Source organism: Falco naumanni, chromosome 7 (genome assembly GCF_017639655.2).
Source record: "Falco naumanni isolate bFalNau1 chromosome 7, bFalNau1.pat, whole genome shotgun sequence".
In the NCBI taxonomy this organism is placed as follows: Eukaryota; Metazoa; Chordata; class Aves; order Falconiformes; family Falconidae; genus Falco; species Falco naumanni.
In genome coordinates, this window is record NC_054060.1 from 35,977,347 (window position 1) to 35,998,833 (window position 21,487).

Consider the following 21,487-nt stretch of genomic DNA (forward strand, 5'->3'; position numbering starts at 1 on the left):
CGGCAGTGAGGGTCCGCATGAGCAGAAGTCCTCTTCTGTAGACTTGGTCTGGGATGTTCATGTCTTGACAAAGGGCAGAATATCTCTGTGATCAGAGGACCTGCATTTATGTATGTTAATTTAGCTTTCTGTCTCCATCTGTGAGGCACATCAAAACATTTTGGTATTGAAGGAAACTTCCTTTGACTGCTCAGCTCCTGCCCACCCCAAGGACTTGGTCTGTGCTCCTGTCCTTGTCCCTACAGCCAGCACTGCAGTGTAGCCCTGGGGTGGGAGCTGTACTTTGGGGGATATGCAGGTGCCTTGCACTAGCCCCTGCCTGCCAGCTCCTTATCCCCCTGAGGGAGATGCTGCTCAGGTGCTGGCCTGGACCTGGAGCTGTTCTCTGTGGGCAGCTCAGCATCAGTGACAACAGTGACAGCAGCCATCAAGGGCTAGCGTCAAGCTGGTGTCCCTCACAGTGATGGACATCCTCAGTGTCCCCTGATCACTGGTGAGTATTACTGGTTAATATGAAAGGTTACTGGCCTGGCTTATGGAGGGGCCCAGCAGGATCCTGGGGGGATGGGGAGTATGATTGTAGACAAAATGGATTGGTGGCAGAGGCAGGAAGAAAAGGACTTGGAGGTCCTTACTCCAGGGCTGACCAGCCTTTCTGTCCCTCTGAGCCACATACCACCACCATTACGTGAGTGCCACAGAATGCACTTCCAATCTCTTGGAGAACTGGCACATGGAGAAGTGTCCTGTGTGGTTCAGCAGTAGGACATGGCATTGCCTTGTCCTGGCCTTCCTCGGTTCCCAGAGGTGATGGATGTGTGCTGTGCCTGCAGCTGGATCCCATCACGACCTGGCAGCATGGGGCTCAGCAGCCCTCACTCGCTCATTTCCTCTTGGCACAATGTGAGCCAGCACTCCTTGATCCAGCACAGCCTCACTGCTGGCAGCCCAGGGGCAGGAGCTGCCTCCAAGCTGCCGGAAAGCCGCGGGTGGCAAGCTGGTCACCCCACTGTGCGGTCGTGTCCTCCACGGCTTTGGCACATCTCAGCCTCTCCATGGAGCTGTGGCTGCCTGGGATGCTGCTGCGTGTGCTGAAATGAAGGCTGCAGTCCTTTCCTGACTCTGAAATGAAAGCAGAAGTGTGTCAGGGAGCCCTTTGTGTTGATACGGGTAAAACTCTTTTACGACAAACTGATGGCATAGCTTTCCCTTAAGATTATATCCTTTTTCTTTTTTTAACCCCTCTCTCATAACAAGCGATACATGAATTTCTGACTCTCCGAACAGCCTTGATGCTGGGAAATGCTCTCATTCAGGCAGAGAATCTAGGTCAGCTGTTTGTAAGAATAGATCAAGCCTTCATTGAATGCAGTGGATGGGCCTTCAGCAGGATGGGCTTTTTTCCTGGCTTGTTTTGTTCATAACGAGCTCCAAAAGTTGACAGGCGTTTTCTGGATGGCAACTATAGCTTCCTGCCAGCAGGCTAGATGCAGGCGTTACTGATTCAGTGCATCATAGGGGAAAATCAATAATATGAAATATTAATTGTGATTTTAAAATATTTTTTTAACCTAAGATGGGGAACTAACTCAGTAATGAAGACCTGTACCTATGTTCAAGAGGACCTGATTCATGAGATGATACATTATGAAGATAGGACTTAATTTTTTTCTCTGATTCTGCACCTATAAATAACTGTTCTTACATATGGCATCTAATTATTTAATTGCATATGCAGATTAGATAGTAATTTACATGCTGTTGTCAATGACAGCCACTAATAGCACTGGCAGTTATTTGCAGGCACATACGGTAATGCCAAAGGGTTTAAATATCAGTCAGTACCTGCCATACATACCAATATCTCTCCCCATCTCTTCCCTTCAAAAAATGTTAGAATAAATGAATATCACATGTTAGAATAAATAAAATGTTAGAATAAATCAGTAGCTGCCGCTTCTTGCAACTAGTTGTACCACTGCAGATCCATAGTGTTAATATTTTATGTAAGACTGCAGTCCAGCTTGGAGTTCCTGATTATCTGTGTGTGATGGCCCCCCAGGACTGGGAAGCAAGAGGAAAGAAAATGGTAATATGCCTTTTCTCAGTTGTATTTACATGTGCAAAGGGTGGGGGAAAGCAACTGCAGACACGAAGGACTCACATCCCACTTGTACAAAGTGGCATCTGTAACCACTGTGATCTAGAAGATATTTTACAGTTCTTTGGCTTTCCTTTTGCATAGACCTAAATGGTTACCCAGGGTAAGGTTAGTAGGAATCAGGGCTAGAGTGCCCAGTTCAGCTTCTTGTCCTCATTGACAAAATCAGTGCAGTCTTCTCTTCCCTGATGCAAAACAGCTTTTGAGCATGAAAGCTTCTATTTTGCTGCCATTTAACCCATTTTGCCCACTGAAGTTATATTTAACTGGGAAGAGTGCGGTAACAGCCGAAGAGACCTCAGTGAATATATAACCATTATTGGGCTTAGAAGCTCCCCATTAAAACCTTGTGCAGAAAATACCATGAAAAACTCATTCATTCAAACAAACAAGCTCCAAGGCAGCTGCCTTAAAATCCAGCGATTCTGTGCTGTATCAAGATCAGCTATATTAAATTGGTTTGCAGTTTGTGCAATTTGAAGATGTTGACTCCAAGCCATTTGTTGTCATGTAGCCATGGAGTGTACAAACACCACTCCACACCACTGTTTCCTGCTCACTAAACAGATCTGTACAGCTAAAAGGCTGAATATTATCTTTGAAATAGTCAATTACTTAAATCCTTTGTTGGAATGTGGCCTTAATGCTCTTATTAATTGAGTTTCAAGAATCTTGGCTTTTGACAGCCAGTAAATAACACATGCTGGAGATCTAAGGTCACAACAGTACAGATAACATGCTTGTTCAGGGTGGGAACAAATAGTGGTTCCTTTTAAAATTTGCTTGATAATTTAGAAACATCCTCACAAGTTACAGAATTTTGGTTCCTTGAGGACCACATCTTCTTTGCAGGGAAAAAAATTGCATTAAGTGATGAACGTCAGCAGAGTGGTTGCAACGAAGGCGGCAGAGGAACGCTGCCAATGCGCTGGCAGTCAGTGCTGTGCAGCTCTCGGGAGCTGGGTTAGTGTCTCTGAATCTTTATTTAGCGCTCCCTCCACTTTACAGAGAGTATCTCAGTGATCAGAGAAGTGGGAAGCAACGGAAGGATGAGATACATCCTGATCCTGGCAGCAGATGAATACATGACAAATACTCTTCCCTTTCCTTTATCTTGCACCTGATGCCTCCCCCTCCAACTTGTGCTCATCTCTTGCTTTGTCGGCATTTCTTTCATTCGTGTAGAATGGGTGAGAAAGAGTGGGTCAGTAAATGGTGAAGACTCTCAGATATCACAGAATCATAGAAAAAAGACCCTTAAGATCATTGAGTCCAACCGTTAACCCAGCACTGCTGAGCCCACCACTAAACCATGTCCCTAAGTGCCACATCTACACATCTTTTAAATACCTCCAGGGATGGTAATTCCACCACTTTCCTGGGCAGCCTGTGCCAGTGCTTGACAACCCTTTCAGTGAAGGCATTTTTCCTAATATCCAATCTAAACCTGCCCTGGTGCAACTTGAGGCCGTTTCCTCTTGTCCTGTTGCTTATCTGGGAGAAGAGACCGACACTCACTGCCACATCTCCTCTAAATGTGTTTCTAGTTTTGGAAGAAAACACGGTGGTGCAGTGTAAATGTTTTACCACCATGTATTTGGGAGGCCTGCTTTTTTCAGCCTGAACTCCTGTTGATAAAAATTTAATGCTTTTCTTTGTGCTTATGCAGAGGCCCTCCTCAGGGTGTTTTTCTGAAACCATTTCAGAGGTGATTAGCTCTCTCCTAGGACCCTTTTGGATTCCTCTTGCTGTAGCAAACCCCTCACTGTAGCTAGCTCACTCCAGTGTTTATAGGTTGCAGAAATCTTTTAAAACTGGCCTTCTTACAGTGTGATATGGCATCTGCTCGGATACTCTGAGCTTTACCAGGGCTAGTGGCTAAACCAGCTCCCCGCTCACTGTGGGGTGGGAATGGAGTTGTTACTCAGACTGTCCAGAAGCAACGATGGGAGATGCTACGTGCTGAGTGTTTCTGAAAATGTGATTTATTTAGGTGTCTGTATGAAAGCTGATCTCTTTTCCCTCACCTCCTCTCCTAAACAACCCATCTGCTGGGTCAAAGTGTTCAACAATGTTAAGGTACCCATCCCATACACTGACTCCTTTGGCAGCGCAGGTGTGTGGGGCCTTCCTGCCTTAGTTTGTAGCCAGAGATACCTGCCGTGAATGTTGAGTGGAAAAGTGGTTGAATTTTGGTCTTGCAGTAATATTTAAATGTGCCCAGCTCCTATCTGAGAGGTCTCAGGATGTCCTGGAAGCCAGTCGGTAGTTAAGATTTTTACCCTCCAGATGGTGTCTGGCAGATGTGCCTGTGGAGCCATTGTCAGGGTGGTGGGGATGAAACATGGCAAACTGGAAATTACACAATCACTGGCCTCTTGTGGCAGCAGGAAAAACATGCAAATGATGTAATGTAGATTTTCAGTCCCAAATCTCTGCATATGCTGCTCCGTGTAGAGCTGTGAGTACAGACGTGTGTAGGAAGTTTCCTGTAAAGTTGAACATAAAAGTTTTTACTGCTGGAAAGAATCTATGTAAAAATGCACAGAGGAATCTTGTCAATCTAAGCCAAATGAAAAGACTCAAATAAAATAATTTTAGGCTTGTCTGTCCAAATGGAGATGGAATATTCGTAATACAAGGTTTCAACACCCCCCCACCCCCCCACCCCGAAATCCATGAAATCATGGATCATCCTGAAAAGAGACATGGTGGTGGTTGAGGTAATGCATTCATTACCACATTAGCAAACAATATCCGTAATTTCTTTTTTAAGAAAGCTCTTTCCATCCCAAGGATAGCAAGCATCATTTAATTTGTAGTTTCCCTCTGGCATACCTGCCCCTGGAGCCTTCCTTGGATAACTCTTCAGATAACTTGCAGGATTAGACACCAAGCTGTTGGGTCACTGCTCCTCTAGGGCTGTGACCAGACTGACAGCCTGTAGCACCGCGGTGGTTTCTGTTGCAGAAACTTCCCACAGCTGCTCTCCAGGACTTGGGCTTTCTGAGCACTGAAGAGACAAGCAGGACCCTGAATAACAGGAGATAAATTTTCCTGATATTTTTTGAGTCAGAGAGGCCAGGCCTCCTGTCCTTCAAACCTCCTTGGGAGAGTATATATACTTTGCAATTTGGCATGGGGTATATATTGTCTATGTTGTTTATATAGAAGTATGTATGGTAGGAGAACGAGATCAGACAGTATCTCTTCTACAGCTGCTGCCTATGCAGAACTCTGGATGCCCTGGAAAAACACAGATTTCATCAGCCTGCCTCACTTTTCAGCCCATATGTTTTCTATGCCAGCTGCTTTCCCTGGCAACTTGCTGTCTGTGGAGAAACTGGAAAATAGCCCTCAAACCTTTACGGAAACTTCACGTCCTGCCCAGCCCATGCTGTAGAAAGCAGTGGGGGGCTTTTACCAAACTGTCCTTCATGGGGCAAGGGGATGGAGCCCCTCAGCTCCATCCCCTCTTTGACCTGGGTCTGCAGGCCCCCTCTGCTCCCCACATCCCCTGCAGATGCCAGTGCCACACCGAGGGCTGCAGCCCCTGTCCCTCCACACCAGTAATGCAAAGCCAGCCACTGGCCTCCCAACAGAGCCAGAGGGGGCACGGAAACTGGAAGCTTTGTCCTGTGCCCTCCCCACAGTTAAATATAACCTGACTCCAAACACAGCCTCAGGTCTATTAAATATGTGAAAGTTTACACCTTTGCTTTGAAATATTTTATTAGCCCAGCATTTCATTGAACCTAGCTGCCCGTTTTTGTGGTCTGGAGAAACTACTTTTTAACCAATCTGTATTGTGCTATGTAGTCTATCTGGTGGATAAATTTTTCTCCCTCTTCCACTGATGCTGAAAGAAAACAGAAGGAAGTTACAATTACTACAGTATCCTCAGACCTTGCTGGAGGCCTGTGGGGCAAAATCAGGGAGTGGGAATTTCCAGCTTTGACCCAGTTTCTTTACTGAAGACTAAGCTGCTGCTTCAGGAAGTATTGCTTTATTCTGCTCTTACTGTGTCAACAGGATATTCTGAATGCAGGGATTTTTAGGATATTTGAACATTCCTATTGCTTGGCTTCCCACAGTTAATCTTTAAAATTTTGAAGGTTGTGTGATTTATTTGTTATTACTACTATTGTTGTCGTTGTCAAAAGGGTAAACATCTTCCTTAAAGCAATGCTTGTTTCATTCTGAAAAGGGAAAACCAAAAAAAAACCCACCTCCAAACCCAGAATTAGGCAAAATCCCCAGGAATTAGCTAAAAATGTTCCAAAGGAATGGCAAAATAGGTTACTAATTAAGTGAAAATTGAGGTCAGTTTGAAACAGGGTCCTCACAATCAGGAGTCAAACAGAGGCAGCACAAATTGTACCTCACACCCAAATGTATTTTGTTTCAGTATTCAGGGCAGGGGAAGGGGCAATATTCAGTTCTTGGGGGAACTTATTCTTAGGACTTCAGTGTGGTTTCTGAAACTGCTGGGACCATGCAGCCTGTATGTCAATCCATCTCTCTGTCCCCTTCACACAAACTGAATTCCTCCAATTTCAGACAAGTCCAGAGGATGTCAGCAGTCTCAGACTAACTTTTGCAAAATGGGATTAAGATCAGTGGCTGAGCAGAGAAGAGCGACTCCAGTAATGTCTAGTAAGACATGCCTAGTAAGAGAAAGGCAGAACCCCCTTCTTTTGCTTTTGCTCCAACGATGTCCATCGGGCAGCCGCGGCAGCTCCAAATTAGCTCCAAACTCACAGCTCTTTGGCCCGTTTGTGGTAACGCAGGTCTCGGGGAGGTGGGGGGTGTGCAGCCTGGGGTGAGGAGGCACCGCAGGGCAGCAGCTTTGTTTCAGCTGCTGCTGTGGGGAAGGTTGCTTGTATTAAATATTTGTGCTGCACACACACAGGTTAGCTGGAGAGTAAACAGAGGATTTGGTGAGGAGACAAGGAGACCGTGTCTGTGTACCTTCAGATTGAGCTGCTGGGTGGAGTCTCTTATGTCTAATAAGGGCTGAGTTCATGCCGTGTTCTGCTGTTCCTCAGCAGGAGCAGTGAAGGTCTACCCTCTCCCCTCAGCCACATATTTTCATGAAGTATGTGAGGATGTACTGTTTTGTGCCAGCCACTCTCAGTCAGTTTGGTTAAAACTAGCTTTAGAATTGCTTAAAATTGACTTAAAACCCACTGAAGGGCAGGGCATCAGGTGAACATAGACATGCGTGCAATCTGTGGCCGCATTGTCTCATTTCTTTAGGAAATGGGGTTATCCTTAGCATATAACTATATGCTTTCCACAGAACAATAAACAGCTGATTTTGCACAATTAACAAAGGCACCTCGTGCGTATGACCATTGTAGCAATGCCAGCTGCAGTGTCAAACTGGAGGGGGAAAGGTATTTTTGTTTTGTTTATTTGTTTGTTTTCTTTCTCTCCAAAAAGCCTACCTTGCTTATAACACAGACTGGCTGCTTTTTGATTGCTGATGAAATCAAAGATGCTGTGTGTGGGTGGAGGAACACATTGTCAGACTACAGCATAGCTTCACAAAGCGGTTTTGCTTGGATTTATATCCTAGGGAACAACCATGTTTCTGTGTCCTGCTCTGCATGTTTTATCATCGTAATAAATATTCCTTTCTGCCATCTTTCATGCCTTTGGTTCAAAGTGGTGGAAGGTACCAGCATGTTCTGGAAACAGAGAAGGAGGCAAAAAAACCCTCCAGATTTTTCTTTTCAGATACTGCAGATCCAGCCCGCCTGTGAGGACCAAGTGTATTTCATATGACAGATGCTACTGAGCACAAAGTTGCCGTTGTATATGCCTGACCATGTTCATGTGGAGTCCTTGCGAAGCAAGCAGGGACATCACTGTCTTGGTGGGATTGGAATATTAATGTAATTGGACTCTTGCAAAGTAATTTAATTTGAAGTGCTAATAGTCTGACTTCATCCGATTAGCATCCAGACCAAGCAGCTATTGTTTAGGTCAGGCACACAATCTGCTTATTATGAAGAGATTTTTATCTATATAGGCAAAAGAAATGGGAAGTAGCAAGAGAGTTAAGTCAACAGAGAAACAATATAAAAATTTATCTGAGAGATTCACTTGCTTAGTGAAAGATCCCAAGGACAAAGGAGTTACAGTTTTACCAGAGATAGAAAGACAGAGTCTCAGTGATGTGGGGAGGTTGTGGGCTTTTCCAGGAGCTCCAGGCAACGGGGGAAACTCCTGAGCACTGGGGATGTTCCCAGAAGACAAATTGCTCCTCTTTCGCGGTGAGCGTAGCAAGGGTCAGGGCAGGAAGGAGAATGACCTCCTAGAGAACGTCACGCTGTGGATAAATAGAGGCATTGAAACACCAGGAAGAAGGAGGGGGCGGGCTTCCAAGAAGTGGCTTTTGAGGAAGAAGGTCATTTGGTACACCTGACAAAGGAGGTTGTTCAGAAGCAGGACTGTGCTTGTTATGGTGCTGTGTCCTTGTGGTTTCGGACTGCCCTTCTTTCTGCTTGGAAGGACTCCCCTTGGATGGGCAGCTCGGGAGCCCATGGAAGGGACAAGTGAAATGTAGCAGTGCCCTGATTCCCCTGCCCAAAATGATGGTTTTGGACAGTAAACAATCCCTTTGCATTATGTTAACACTTCGTGAAACGCCTTTGTTCTGGTTTGATCTTGACACTTTGCAGCTCCTCTGCTGTAAAGGTGTAGCTTCCCCTGGGACTCTGCTTGTCTAGGCATAAAACCATTCGTGGAAGCACTGAGGTAGAGGATGTTCCTAGAGATTCGCATCACCCCCATATTTTAGCTGCAGAACTTTACCCTGAGCAGTAAGCCAGCATGCGAGACAGAGGGGAGAGACCTGTGCACCCTGCATGTTCTGTCAAGACTCGGTCAGAAAAGCAGACTGCAGGTGGCCTTTTGGCAGCTCCTGTGTGGCATGTCCTCTCCTGGTGCAGCACATTCCCCCTCAGCGATGCCACCCTTCAACCCTTGCCTTTGGGAAAGAGTTGCAGGCAGAGGTGTGCCGAGCAGGTGACGATGGACTGCTGCTCCCGCTGCAGCAGAAGGAATTGAGCTGGTGCTCCTGCTAGGCTCAGTGCCCACAGTCAGAAAGGTCACCCCAACTTGCTGTCCCTTCACAGGGTGCTCATAGCTGCCTGCTCCCCTGGGCAGCTGCTTGCTTTGCCTGTACGCACACATTGCCCCCGGTTTGTGAACAAGGTGAAGGTAGAACAGACGAGCCAGCTGGGTTGTTGGTGCTGCGGTGCTCAGATGGGGTGTGCCCTGAGGGCACTCTCATCTTGGGGAGTGTCTACCATGGCTTTGATTGAGTGGGCCATGGAGTAAGAGATGGCTCTAGCCTCAGGAAGGCTTAGTCACTCTCCGCTTTCCACAGGCTCATATTGTGTTCCCTTGAAAGAAGCTTTCTGGGAAAATACAGCAATTCCCATATATCACGTTGCCCCAGTTTAGGGCATGATCTGCAGTTGTAGTGTGTTCAAAATCAGTGTACTGCAGAGAATCTTGCCTGCAGGACTGGCAATTTGACATCCAATTTCCGTCCACAGAGAAGTCAAGGGAAATGTTTTTTGTTAGAGCCAGGCTTGTTGGAAAAATGCTGATGAAGTGAAACATAAACACATTGCGCTGGAATTTTCATGGGAAAATATTGCTGAAGGGTTTCAGCATGCCTGGAATGCATCTTTGCAGTACCAACCCTCTCACTCCATCTTGTATTCATATACACTGCAACTATAGTATTCCAAAGGAAACATTTTAACTTCAGCAGATTAAAAATTAAGGTCAAAATGGAATGTACATAAAGCCTCTCAATTTTCAACTTTTTTCACAACTTGGGAAAACACCGGATTTTGCAACCTCAGTGTTTCCTACTGGCAACAGATCAAATGTGTGACCACTGCTGTCATTTCTGTTTGTCCTTCCAAATGAAATGTATTTATTTCCTCCTCCCTATTGTTAGTAATGAATCAAACGGCTCCATGATAACATGCTGGTGGAATTAAGCACTGAGTAAAAGAGCCAGAACAACATAACATTTACTTGGTTTCCAAGTAGGGAACTGGTGGAATTTTACTGTTATGAAAATGTAGAAAATCTTGGAAGAAACTGCAGGCGTTAAACCCAGAAAGATGAATGCACATATTTGGAACAATCTAGATGCTGTGTGGAAAAATTGCCAATTAAATTCATACCCCCCAAAATCATTCTTGAATAACGTGTGGTGTTGAATCAGTACAGCTTGTCATGGCTAATACAAGACTCCTCTGTCCTCAGCTGATGAGAATCCTCAAGTTCTTGATTTCATTTTTATAATAATGGAATGGAGAAATAAACCCCAGTTGTAACTATCGGGCAAAGAGAGGATGGTAAGCACAGCATTTCAACTTATCTCATGTAGTGTCTTTCTCACAACATTGCAGGGACTTCTAAAAAATCCATTTTAAATACAAGCTCCTGGATTTAAATGATGCTTTCTGTGCAAGAATTTGCTCTGAGGCTTATGGCCAGAATGTTTAGAAGCTCTGGACTCACCGGGATGGCCCTTGCACTAAGCAGGCATACATCTCCTTTCTTTTCACTGGATTGGTGAATAGGCCTATACGTGTGCATCCACATATGGGGACACCTACACACACACACATTTATGGTGGATTGCTGCAGTGTTATGCTATTTAAATATGTGTGTGCATATAAATATAAAATAATACATAATAGCGTCTATAGTTGCTGGGAAATTGCACAATCCAGAAGGCTGAGATCACTCTTATCTCCTCTGAATGGTGCTGCTAAAACATCAAAACCAATGCCTGTTCTCTGGGGCTTTACTTCCCTGTTGGCTAACACTAGGCTTGCTGGGAGGTAAGGAAAAAACTGGCTCCAAAGCCAAGTGTGATCTCCTTGCCAAAGAAGAGCTCAGGTGCAGCCGGGACACGTGGGGTGGGTGGAAAGTGAAACTATTAATAGAATCTATTGAAAGCTATCCTATTCATAGAACCTTCACAGAAACTATTAATAATCAACTCCCTTAAACTGATAGGATTGTCATCGAATCACCTGGCAGCATGCAGGGGTGTTTTAGTCATTTAGAAAATGCTGAAAATCCCTCTGGCTTTCCCCCAGTGCTTGCGGTTAGGTGGTGTATGAGGTTTTTGACATTATTTTCCTAGAAGAGAGAGATATTGTGTAAGCGGGCTGGCAGCCTATAAAGATGTCCTCAGTCAGCACAGGCAGGGACCAGGTTAGACTTCTCTGAAGGCAGCTGAATCCTATAGCTGCACAGAAAAAAGAAAAAAATTGAGGAAAAATTACTTCTCTGGGAGACAGCCCCTGAGACCAACTCTCACAGAAGTATTTCTGATGTTTTCTTTCTGATAGTATTCCCAGCTGGACAGAAAGCACCTGAACCTGCTTGGATGATGAGGAAGACAATGTATTCCTGGGGACCCTTCGCAGGAAGAGGCAGCAAGTGGGAGCAAATGGCCGGGGAAAATGCAAGGATGCTGCCCAAGGCCACGCACGAGGAGAGAAAGAAGCAGGAATTGAAGAGGAGAGGGAAACTGAAAACCATGGCAGGCAAATTGCTAAAGGCTGTGGCTAGTGGGAAAGAGATAGTGGAGGAGAAGGCTGGCGGTGAGGATGTGGCAAGGAGTTTGCTGAAGATGGAAACCAGTAGGAAGAGAGCGGGGGGAGAGATGCCTGCAGGTAACCTCAAAGTTATCTCTGGGTCCAGTTCTTGACTTTCCCTGCCACTCCCAGGCCTGCAAGCTCTTGTTTTCGTTAGCTTCTGGAGCAGGTGCTTTGCACTTTCCTCCACCTGAGTTCTTGTCCTTTCTGAACAGTGCACTTGCTTATCTGGAAACTAATGTATTTCACTTTCCCTTTGCCTCACAAGTATTTCTTTTTGCTGTTCTTATTTTTATCCCTGCAAAGACTCCTGATGTGTCTTTGAGAAAGATGATATAAGTGTGACTGACACCCTGTTGGGTGTGACTGCTGTTCTTCCACTGATGGGGATGGACAGGTAGGTTATATGTGGGCTAATTGTACCAAGCGACCATTACTTATATGTTGGGCATATCGAGGCAGGATGATTGCAGCTTGCTAGACCCCTCCTGAAGAGCTTGCCCGTTGCTTTGCTGAAGATCCTTGCATCAACCTTTCTCCATTTTGTGTCACGTTCCTCCCTCCAGTCCCGTTTGATTTAATTCTTTCTACACAGACAAGGTGTTTCCATAGAGGAAAGTTAGGATACAGGCGAAAGATAATGGAAGCTCATACTCTTTCATTCTTCACTCTACACCCAGAGCTGTGTCCTGAATTGTTTTCAGCGTCCCACGGCTTCTGGCCTTGCTTAACATTCCCTGGGTTCTCATCAAATTTGATTTTTCCTCTGAGCTCCGTTCCAGATACCTTTGGGCAAATACTCTCAACCATTTGTTGCTCAATTTTGTCATCTGTAAAATGCACAGGAAAAAAATGGTAGCTCTGTGCAGCTATTGTGACATTACATTTAACTCCTAGTGATGGGCTGGGTGTGACGAGTAAGATACTTTGGAAGCAAGCAGCGGTGAAAAACTCCTTCCAGCTTCCGAACTTTGAAGATCTCATAGCTGCCTTGACAGGGCGTCTGGTGATCCGGGCAGTGGCACAGTCACCACAGCTTTTTGCAGATGTGGAAGTCACGGGGGTTACACAAATGCCCATTGCTGAGACAGTGCGTATAAGTAGCCCACCTTCTGATTGTCACCTTTGAGCAAAATATATAGCGCATGTAGTCATTCAGGCTAGCTAAAAAGCCCCGGCAAAGAGAGGGCCCTGGACTGCACTGCACAGTCTCAGCCCGAGACAAGAGCTCGCTGGCAGGAGTGACAGCCTCTGTAGCCACGCAGAACCTGTGAACAGGTGGGAGGGACCTTACAGGAGGGTTTGCAGCACTTTGGTCCTGCCAGGGTTTCTGCAGAGAAGACAAAGGATTCCTTCTGGGCTTGACTTGCAGCTCTTGGCTCTTCCAGAAGATATCCTTTCTCTAATGCTTTTCTTCTGGACAAAAGGTACATTCCTTAAGGAAAGATTGTTATTAATGAACCTGCATTGCCCGTGTGAGGAGGTCTACTGGGATGATGACAGAAAGCTGCAGAAGACTAGTGTGCAGGCTTAGTTAGCCTGGTGGAGAAAGGACAAAAGAAAGAAAGTGCTTGTCCTGAGGAAACAGAGAGGTGCTAGTGCTAGACCTTAAGTGAGATGATCTTGAGTAGATCCTGAGGAATTCTGGGATACATATAAAATACATACTTCAGTACTCAGATATTAAAGTGATGGTTTCTACAGAGGAGCAAACAAACATCAAGTTGTCTTGTTACTCTGTTGCAGAGGAAACCATCTGTGGATTCATTGAGCAAGGAAAATTTTTTGAAGCTTGTGATTATATTTATGATCTGGAGCATTCTGGTAAAGATGGCATGGAAAAGTCTGAATCACTTTATATGCTACTGGCTGAACGAATGTGGACTGTGGTGGGAGAAGCACTCAGTGGAAATGGTAGGATGTTCCTGGAGCCATTGCAGTCAGTAGGGGAATCACTGAAGTGGGAGAAGCAGAAGGAAGCGGAGTTGCTTGGCAGCAGCCAAGAGACGAAGTCTGTTTCCACCTGGAGCCCAAACTTCTGGAGGAAAGATCTGGAGGAAAAACTAATACAGTACCTGACAGCCCAGATTCCCATGTTTTGTTCTTCTGATAACACAGACGAGGATGCACTAAAGCAGCATCTGAGTCAGCTGGAAACAACGTTTCTCCCCAGCCTGGAGCAAAGAAGCGATGTCTTCAAGGAAGCAGGACTGCTCGTCACCTACGCCTGCTGCTGTCATGCCTCTTTGTCTTCTCACCTTTCCACGCTTACTGACAGTAACCATTTCAGCTTCAGCCAATGTCTTTCAGTTTATGAATGGAGCCTTAAAATGCACAAAAGGTATGTTTAAAGGACTCCCTTTTCTCTACATTTACTTTTTTTATGTCTCTGTCCTTCAGTTCTGAGCACAATCCCTGCTTCCTATCAATGCAGTGATGCTCAGGACTCTTGCTGAGTTTAGGCTTGCCCACTGCCTGTTTTACATGCTGTGCTCTCAGAATCAGAGCCTGTTTTCATTGCAGTACTGCCTCTTTCTAAATCCTTGGTATCAGGCTCTGAGGCTTACCTGAGGTACGCGGGTGTTTCTCTACTGGACTCCCGTTGGGCATGCACAGTGTCCTGCTTTCTTGAACAATTTCTTTTCTGACATTAAGCCTTTTTTAGCAAGGTCCATAATACTCCAATTACTCCAGAATAATTTTCTTTTGCCTTTATGTCAGCATAGTGCTCTGTGTATTTCTATTGTTGTCTTCTTTGTTCTCTTGCTGCTTTATCTGGCTTGTAGTTTGACCAGTTGTTTCCATATTTCCTGCATTAGTGTTCAGATCACAGGAAAAACATATAGCAGATCATTAAATTCCTGCCCAAGTTTGGGAAAATGGATGTGGCTTTCTGCATGATCTGAAGAGTGGCACATCTGGGATCTTTTGGTCCAATGTGAATTTAATGCCTGTGGGTGCCATCAAAACCTGAAGTTTTCTTGTGATTTATTTTTGTATGACAATGGTAGCTGAAGTGTTTGATTCTCTGTGTCCATGGTTATTTTGCTGCTTGACAGCTCCAATCTCATTATGTCCTAATAGTTTTCAGCCCTTTTGCGTTATGTGATTGCTTCCATCCAAGCCTATAACTTCTCTGTTCCTTGTGTTAATTACATTCATAACCCCTTGATTAGGTCATCAGCAGTTCATCAGGTGGGCTTTTACCCTCATCAGCTCCCAAAAGAGGGAGGCAGGGTGGTGGGTACATGCTGTCCTCAGACACATGGGAGACATCTGGCCAGGATGCATTACTTTTATTGCTGCCTTTAAAATGGTAAGACCTTAGAGTAATGGATTGATGAAATATTGAAAATTTACCATGAAATCAGAGGTGAATAGTTACATCATTTAAATATATAAAGAAAAGCTCAAAGATAGTGAAAAATGTTATGCAACTGCTGAATTTTGTCAAGAAAAAAAAACAACAACAAAACAAGAAGCAAGAACAGCCTGTGACTGTATTAGGGACAGAAGGTAGTGAAGAAGGTGGAGATGAGAAAAGCAGAGATGCCAGACTTAACTATTTGAATTTTCCTCTCTGAATACGGTTACAGCCTTAATGAAAGTTCATGTATAGATGCAGTTGTCCTGGTATATAGCTGCTTTTTATTCCATTCAGAGGCAATACCTGATGCTTGCAAAATTGTGCATCCATGAAAGTGTGCTCAGGTGACTGCCCGAGCTCAAGAAGGAATTCAGCAGCAGTGGTGAGGGAAGGGGAGAGGGGAACAACTAGCAAAAAGTGTAATTTGGGCAGCAAATACAGGAAGAAGGAAAAGAAAGAGCACAAAAGAATAGCTGGCAAAGGTGCACGATGATCATCTACTGTGTTGTGGCTGTGCTGACACTGCAAATGCCGCTGGGTGCTTGCAGGGTGCCCCGCTGGCTTGGCACGAAGCTGTGGTGCCGAGCAGGGGGTGCCAGGTGGGCGACAGGCTGCGGACCAGTGGGAGGCTGCCCCTCTGGCTGAGCTCTTCTTTCTGAATGCAGTGGCAGCGAGACGTGTCTGAGACCCAGGCAGATCTCCCAGCACAGCCTTTCCCTTGGTGTGCAGTGTCTCATGTGGATTATTTTGAAGACTGAGGAAAAGTTACTTGCATTTGCCCGGGTAAGGACTCAGGAGTTTACCCTAATCTGCCTGTTTTATTCCCACAGTTGTAAAATAAGGAATGGCTTTGTTGAATTAGCTGTTCCCTTGCTAGCTGAGCCAGCTCTGCTCAGGTAGCCGTGAGCTCCAAAGTCTCCGTCTTGGCCAAGTTTTGTTGCAGAGCGCAGGTGTGAAGATCCATGACTGTCTTCTGCCAAAGGAATGGTGCCCTGTACTTGTTCCTTAGCAAAGAGATGCTGGGACATTTGCAAATGTCTGTTCGTCCTGTTGCTGCACCTTCATGGTGCTGCCATCTGCTCTGCTCAGAAGCCAATGCATCTGGAGGAAAGGAGGAAGGCTTTGGGTGAAATCCACTTCCTTATCAAAGGCCATTTCAAGATGCTGTTCATCTTCTCTCCAACTGTTAATAAGCCCATGGTGTGCAACAGTTGGGTTTTTTTATAGCCTTTTTGCCTCAGCTGCGCAGAAGACTGAGGCTGCTGGGTTTGTCTGTATGTTGACCCCTCACAGCCCTCTCCAGCCTGCTGGACTGACGCTGCTGAGGTTACAGCAAGGATTATTTCCAGAGCCCAGCACAAGAAATGCAGCTGGTGCACACCCAGCACAGCCCTCCTGTAGGGTCAGAGCTGGGCACCCTGCCTTGAGATCCCACAGGTGGCCTCAGCTACAGGGCTGCAGGATCTCTTTCTCTTCTCAGCAAAGCTCCCCCTTTGAAGAGTGCTGTTGAGGTGTGTGGGATACAAAGGAAGCAGGGCAGATGTGTTGTAGCGAGGGGGAGCTCCAGAGGAAACCATGCTATTTGGAATACCCAGTGGATGGAGCCTTTTAGATTCAGCTAAAGCTGAAATGCAACAGCAGGATTTGCCACACTCATCTCTCTTGCTTTCCCTTTCCACTAGCCCATGGTGAGCAGAGCAGGGGAAATTCCATGACAAACTGCTGAATCATCCCAGGGAAAGTACTCTAAATTGCGGAGATTTTCCTCAAGACCTATTCCCTGCAGGAGAACACAAAGGTGGCCACAAACATGGGAGTAGAGGTGCCAGCTGGTGACAATATGCTTAAAACCTACTGATTTCAGTGTTTAATACTAAGCATCTTTATGGGCTGTTTCCGATGATTACTCTGGGGAAGACCACATGTTCCTAAGGTCTGCTTTTAGCACGTATTTCAATGAAGGAAATGACTTTGCTCAGGGTGGTGCTGGTGTCGTTATCTTAAAGCGTGTCACTGAGTCATTTGCAAGCCCTCAAAGATGCTGACTAACAGTGATGGAGATTTTAGTTCTTTTTTTTGCCCTTTTTTTTTTCTTGGTTCCTTCTAATGTAAATAGCTGGAGAATGCTTTTGTTTAATTGTGGGCTTTCTGCTTTCCTGACACATGATGTGGTGAGCAGTCTCACCTATCTGACAGTGGTTACAAGTACTTGCGCCATGCTGCCCTGAGCTGGCTGCATTTTTTCATGCCACTTTGGATCTGGAAGCATCACAGCTCTATACAATGCCACACTCTACATAAAGAACCAGGCTGGAATTGCTGGGGAGTGTAGCATGACAGCATCCCAGCTCGCTTCAAACCTGACCAGCTTAGGACCAGCTCCAGGTTCAAGTTAATGAGTTTAAGTGGACCTGAGCTGACTCCATTTGGAAAAATTATGGATGTCTCTTCACTAAGCTCAGTGGTATAGCTTATAAAACCTGCTTTATCCCTCTATTTCTTTCTCCAGGATATCCCACCACTTAATTATTCCAAATAGGCAGGAAGTGCTATTGAGCAAATATCCTGTCAGTTATCTCTGAGTGATTTTAATATGTAACTGTGACTGTAAATCAGATGGTGTGGTTTTTGCCACTTCAATGGATGACTAAATTTTTCTAAATGAAAACAGACTGACCAGAATAAGCCATGGTCTGTTTTGCCTATGAATACCCAGCTTGTCGCTGGGAATGTCAGCCTGATATCTGTGCAAACTAAAAGCACTTTAAACAGAAATGAGTGATGAGAACTGTGACCACATCTGAAGGTGCCGAGAACTTAGGCACCACGAGGGGCCCAAAACCACTGCAGGAAACTTTGCCAGATCTACATGCAGGCGGCGTTCCCTCAGCCCAGGCATGTCTGGGGAAAAGGGGGCTTTCTGCCTTTTGAGGTTGCAGGGTTGGTGAACTTGAAATGATGGTGCCATCGACTGGCTTGTTGATCCATCACCCCTGCCCTTGCTGGAGAATTTGACATGAGTGCAAGGCAAACCTCCCAGCATGACACCAGGGTTCATTCTGATACTAAGCAGTGGAAAATGAACTTTTCATCCCCTGCTTCTTCAGCCTCAGCTCAAAACTGACTCTTTGTCCAAAACCAGAGAAGGCAGGACCAGACATGCACACCTGGACAAAAGCTCGAGGAGGGTGTACGCTGACATGCAAAGGATCACTTGGATCTCTGTCGTCTTACCTTCCTCCCTTTGTTTCTTCAAGTAGACAAAAAGACTGACAAGTTCATGTGCTTTGGAGAATTTGGGCTGACAACTTGCTGCTGCCCAAGTAAATGAGGCTCTTCTGCCTCCCTGCCTGCTGGTGTGTCAGCAGTGCGCTCCCACCAGTGTTGAGCGTGTTTGCCAGTTTTGACCACACTTGATGATGATGTAGAGGTCTCAAGGATGTTAAATTCTTGCATGTTTTAAAAGAGCAGCTGGACAGATGAGGCACACAAGTTGTAACTCAGCACCCTGCGTTTTCCAAGAGGAAGCAGTTGGTTGGGCAGTCAGCACAGGTGGGCTGGCCATCCGTGGAACTGAAGCTTTACAAGATGGGGTGCCATGTCTTGGTCAGACAGGGAGGAACAAGGAGGAAACTGGGCCTGTTTGTTACAGCAGAAATTCTGGTCCTCTCAGTGTTGGAGCTTTGGTGCCTGTGGTGCTGGTGTCACCACAAGAGCTACAAACAAGTAAGCTTGTGCTAATTCAAACACGTTGTCTGATCCAAAGCAAATAACTACCATGGCTCAACAACTTATTGCTTTGCAGTTGCTAACTAGATGCATGCTTTGTCCCACTGGGGAGCAGGACTTTCGTGTTGGTTTAAGCCAACACATTTTACTGTGCAACTGGGGCAGGCTAGATGTGTTTGTGCAGCTCGGCTGGGATGTGTTATCTCAGCACATAGTGTTCACACAGTTGCTCGGTCAGGTGATGAAACTCAGGAGGAAAGGAGTTTTTTGTGGGTTATTTACAACTGCTTGTTTGTCTCTGATTAACACTTTTCAATAAGTATGGTAGAGCAGTTGTTTTGAATATACTTCTGGTGAAATTCTCCAGTGACAACCACGTATTTCCTAATTCATCGGCCAGAAAAGAACAAAGACAAAAATGGAAGATCTTGTACATTCTTTCTGTTTCCTTGGAGGAAAATGCAGAAATGAAAGAATAAATAAGCAAGCCAGGCTTTTGAGTTTAAAGCTTTTATAAAGGTCAGATCATGTTTTAAGCAATGAGCCCTTTCTCTGCAGTGTTAGTTTTGTTTTTACAGCCCATTCAAAGTAACATAAGCCAGCCAAGTCTTGGGAAATTTCCCATCGTGCAGCCTCATGGGGCTCATCTCACCATGACAGTAGCTCTAAACACTAACCCAATTCCTCTGTGCACTCACAAGTCCCTGGCTCAAGTGAGGGAATGCTTTTAATTAATGCTGGCTGGTTTATGCGGGTGCTGGTTGGAGTGAGGAAGGGTGGAAAATCTCAGCTACAGATGCTGGCAGCACAGAGTTGTGTATAAAAAGTTGTTTTGCTGCGTGGACACCTTCATTTGGGGTAAGCTAACTAAAGAAGACTGTAGTTAACCTGAGCTGACACTGGGATGAAAGAAAGCTGCAAATCATTTAAACTCAAACAAACAATGTAGAACAAAACAGAACAATGTTATTAGGTCAGCTGGAAAATAGCCAGGCTTTGGGTTAAATGAGATGGCCAAAAAAATAGAGGCAGAAATTCATCTAGTCTAAATGCATGAGAGGCTAGGAAACCTAACTTGTTATGAATGCCATTGTATCTCAACTGTTATTTTTTCTTCTCTTTAATATTTAGACGGAAGTAGGGAAAGCCCTGAAAGAAGCCTTTGATATTGGGAAACCCCCTTGTGCAGATGCTGCGGTCATTCAGGTAAACTAGGGGGAACCGTAAAGCTCTCATACTTTGGGGCAGTCGTGGTTTTGCACACAAGTTTGCAGGTATTTGGCAAAACCCAATTTCGCATGTCTTGGGCTAAGCTCGGTGTGTATGTTAACCAGTCTGCTTTGCGTGAGTTCTGTGGAGCACTTTTGTAAGAGCAGCGAGAGTTGCCAAGCCACGGCAGGTCCCCTCGTCTGGCTGTGCCGATGCAGGCAGCTTGCTCCCTGCTTATGTGCTGGGTACGGCTGCGATTGCTGCCCTGATGGGTCAGGCAGTGCAAGGGGCTACTGCAGAGCACAGCCAAGGCGTGTGCTTGAAGGGCATGGCAGGAGCACGCTCTGCTGATTTAGAAGCAGTACGTACCGTGGCCAGAGGGTGTTTGGATCAAGACCTGCAGAAGGCTTAAAATAAATCCTGGAGTTTACGCGTGGACATCAAGTGATGCTAGAGATCAGAGGCAGGTTGTGATTGCAGCTTTCTTCTCCACTGCCACCACCCCAGTGGCAGCCCTGATTCAGGTCATGAGAGAGGGAAGAAGCTCCTTGGTCCTTCGGGGTGGCAGGTGGCCGTTGGAGGCTGGCGGTAGGCATTGCAGAGTAACTGCCCCTGGCCTTCCTTGTGAGGATACAGCTTTAGCTGGCAAAACCTGGCTTTTCTGGCCCAGCCCAGAACCAGGCACCAAGTGCAGAGCTCGTGGAGGGGACTGCTGCCTCCTTGGCTTGTCCTGTACCTGATGGAGCCGTGAAGCAGTGATGTACATGTGCTAGGGTGGATTTTAGCCACTGAGCTGGCTTATTTTTTTGTGTTTTCCTCCTGCTTCTGGCCAACAGAGCAAAGGTTTCTAATGGGGACCAGGTCAAAGCCTGGTTTGAATGCTGTGGTCCTCATATTTGCAACATCTGGCCGTGCTTCAGCACGAGTAGTTTTGCTCTGTTGTGAATGTAACTGACAGGTTTGAATGCTCTGCAGTAGGTGATGGAGAATCCTGGATAAATAGGCAAGCCTTTGAATGAAATTTAATGAAATGATGAAATTACCAGCTCCTCAGGTTTTTCAGACTGACACTTAATGATAGGATAGAAAATGATCATGGTGTCATGGAAACTCATCAGCCATGGTTTCCTGACACTTTGAGGTGGCATATTTTATCCAGTTCTTTTGGGCGAACTTTGACATCTGTTGTGAACAGTGGAAAAACCCATTCATGATGCGAGTCACCCTTTGTCTTTGGCTGATGCTTCCCAGAGCACTGGGAGAGCACAGCATATGAGTCCATCTGTCTCCCTTTATCCATCTGGCTCTCCTCCCCTTACAAGCTTTTGTTTCCACGGAGCGACTAACGGGCAGCATTAAGTTGCCACCTGCTC

General features: G+C 45.7%; 1 protein-coding gene across 5 annotated transcripts in view; it reads left to right on the plus strand.

Annotated features, from left to right (window-relative positions):
* Positions 1-21,487, plus strand: part of LOC121090945 (exocyst complex component 3-like protein 2) — a 55,171-nt gene that overhangs the window by 16,488 nt on the left and 17,196 nt on the right. For 3 of the 5 annotated variants that reach the window (XM_040599840.1, XM_040599843.1, XM_040599841.1), the window contains exons 2-5: positions 11,561-11,887; positions 13,556-14,150; positions 15,842-15,959; positions 20,037-20,111. In XM_040599840.1, the coding sequence (XP_040455774.1) occupies positions 11,599-11,887; positions 13,556-14,150; positions 15,842-15,959; positions 20,037-20,111 (1,077 nt within the window). In that variant the 5' untranslated portion in view covers positions 11,561-11,598. Of the gene's footprint in view, positions 1-9,974; positions 10,552-11,560; positions 11,888-12,115; positions 12,207-13,555; positions 14,151-15,841; positions 15,960-20,036; positions 20,112-21,487 lie in introns of those variants that run through there. The other 2 variants (XM_040599842.1, XM_040599844.1) reach the window with 2 other exon arrangements.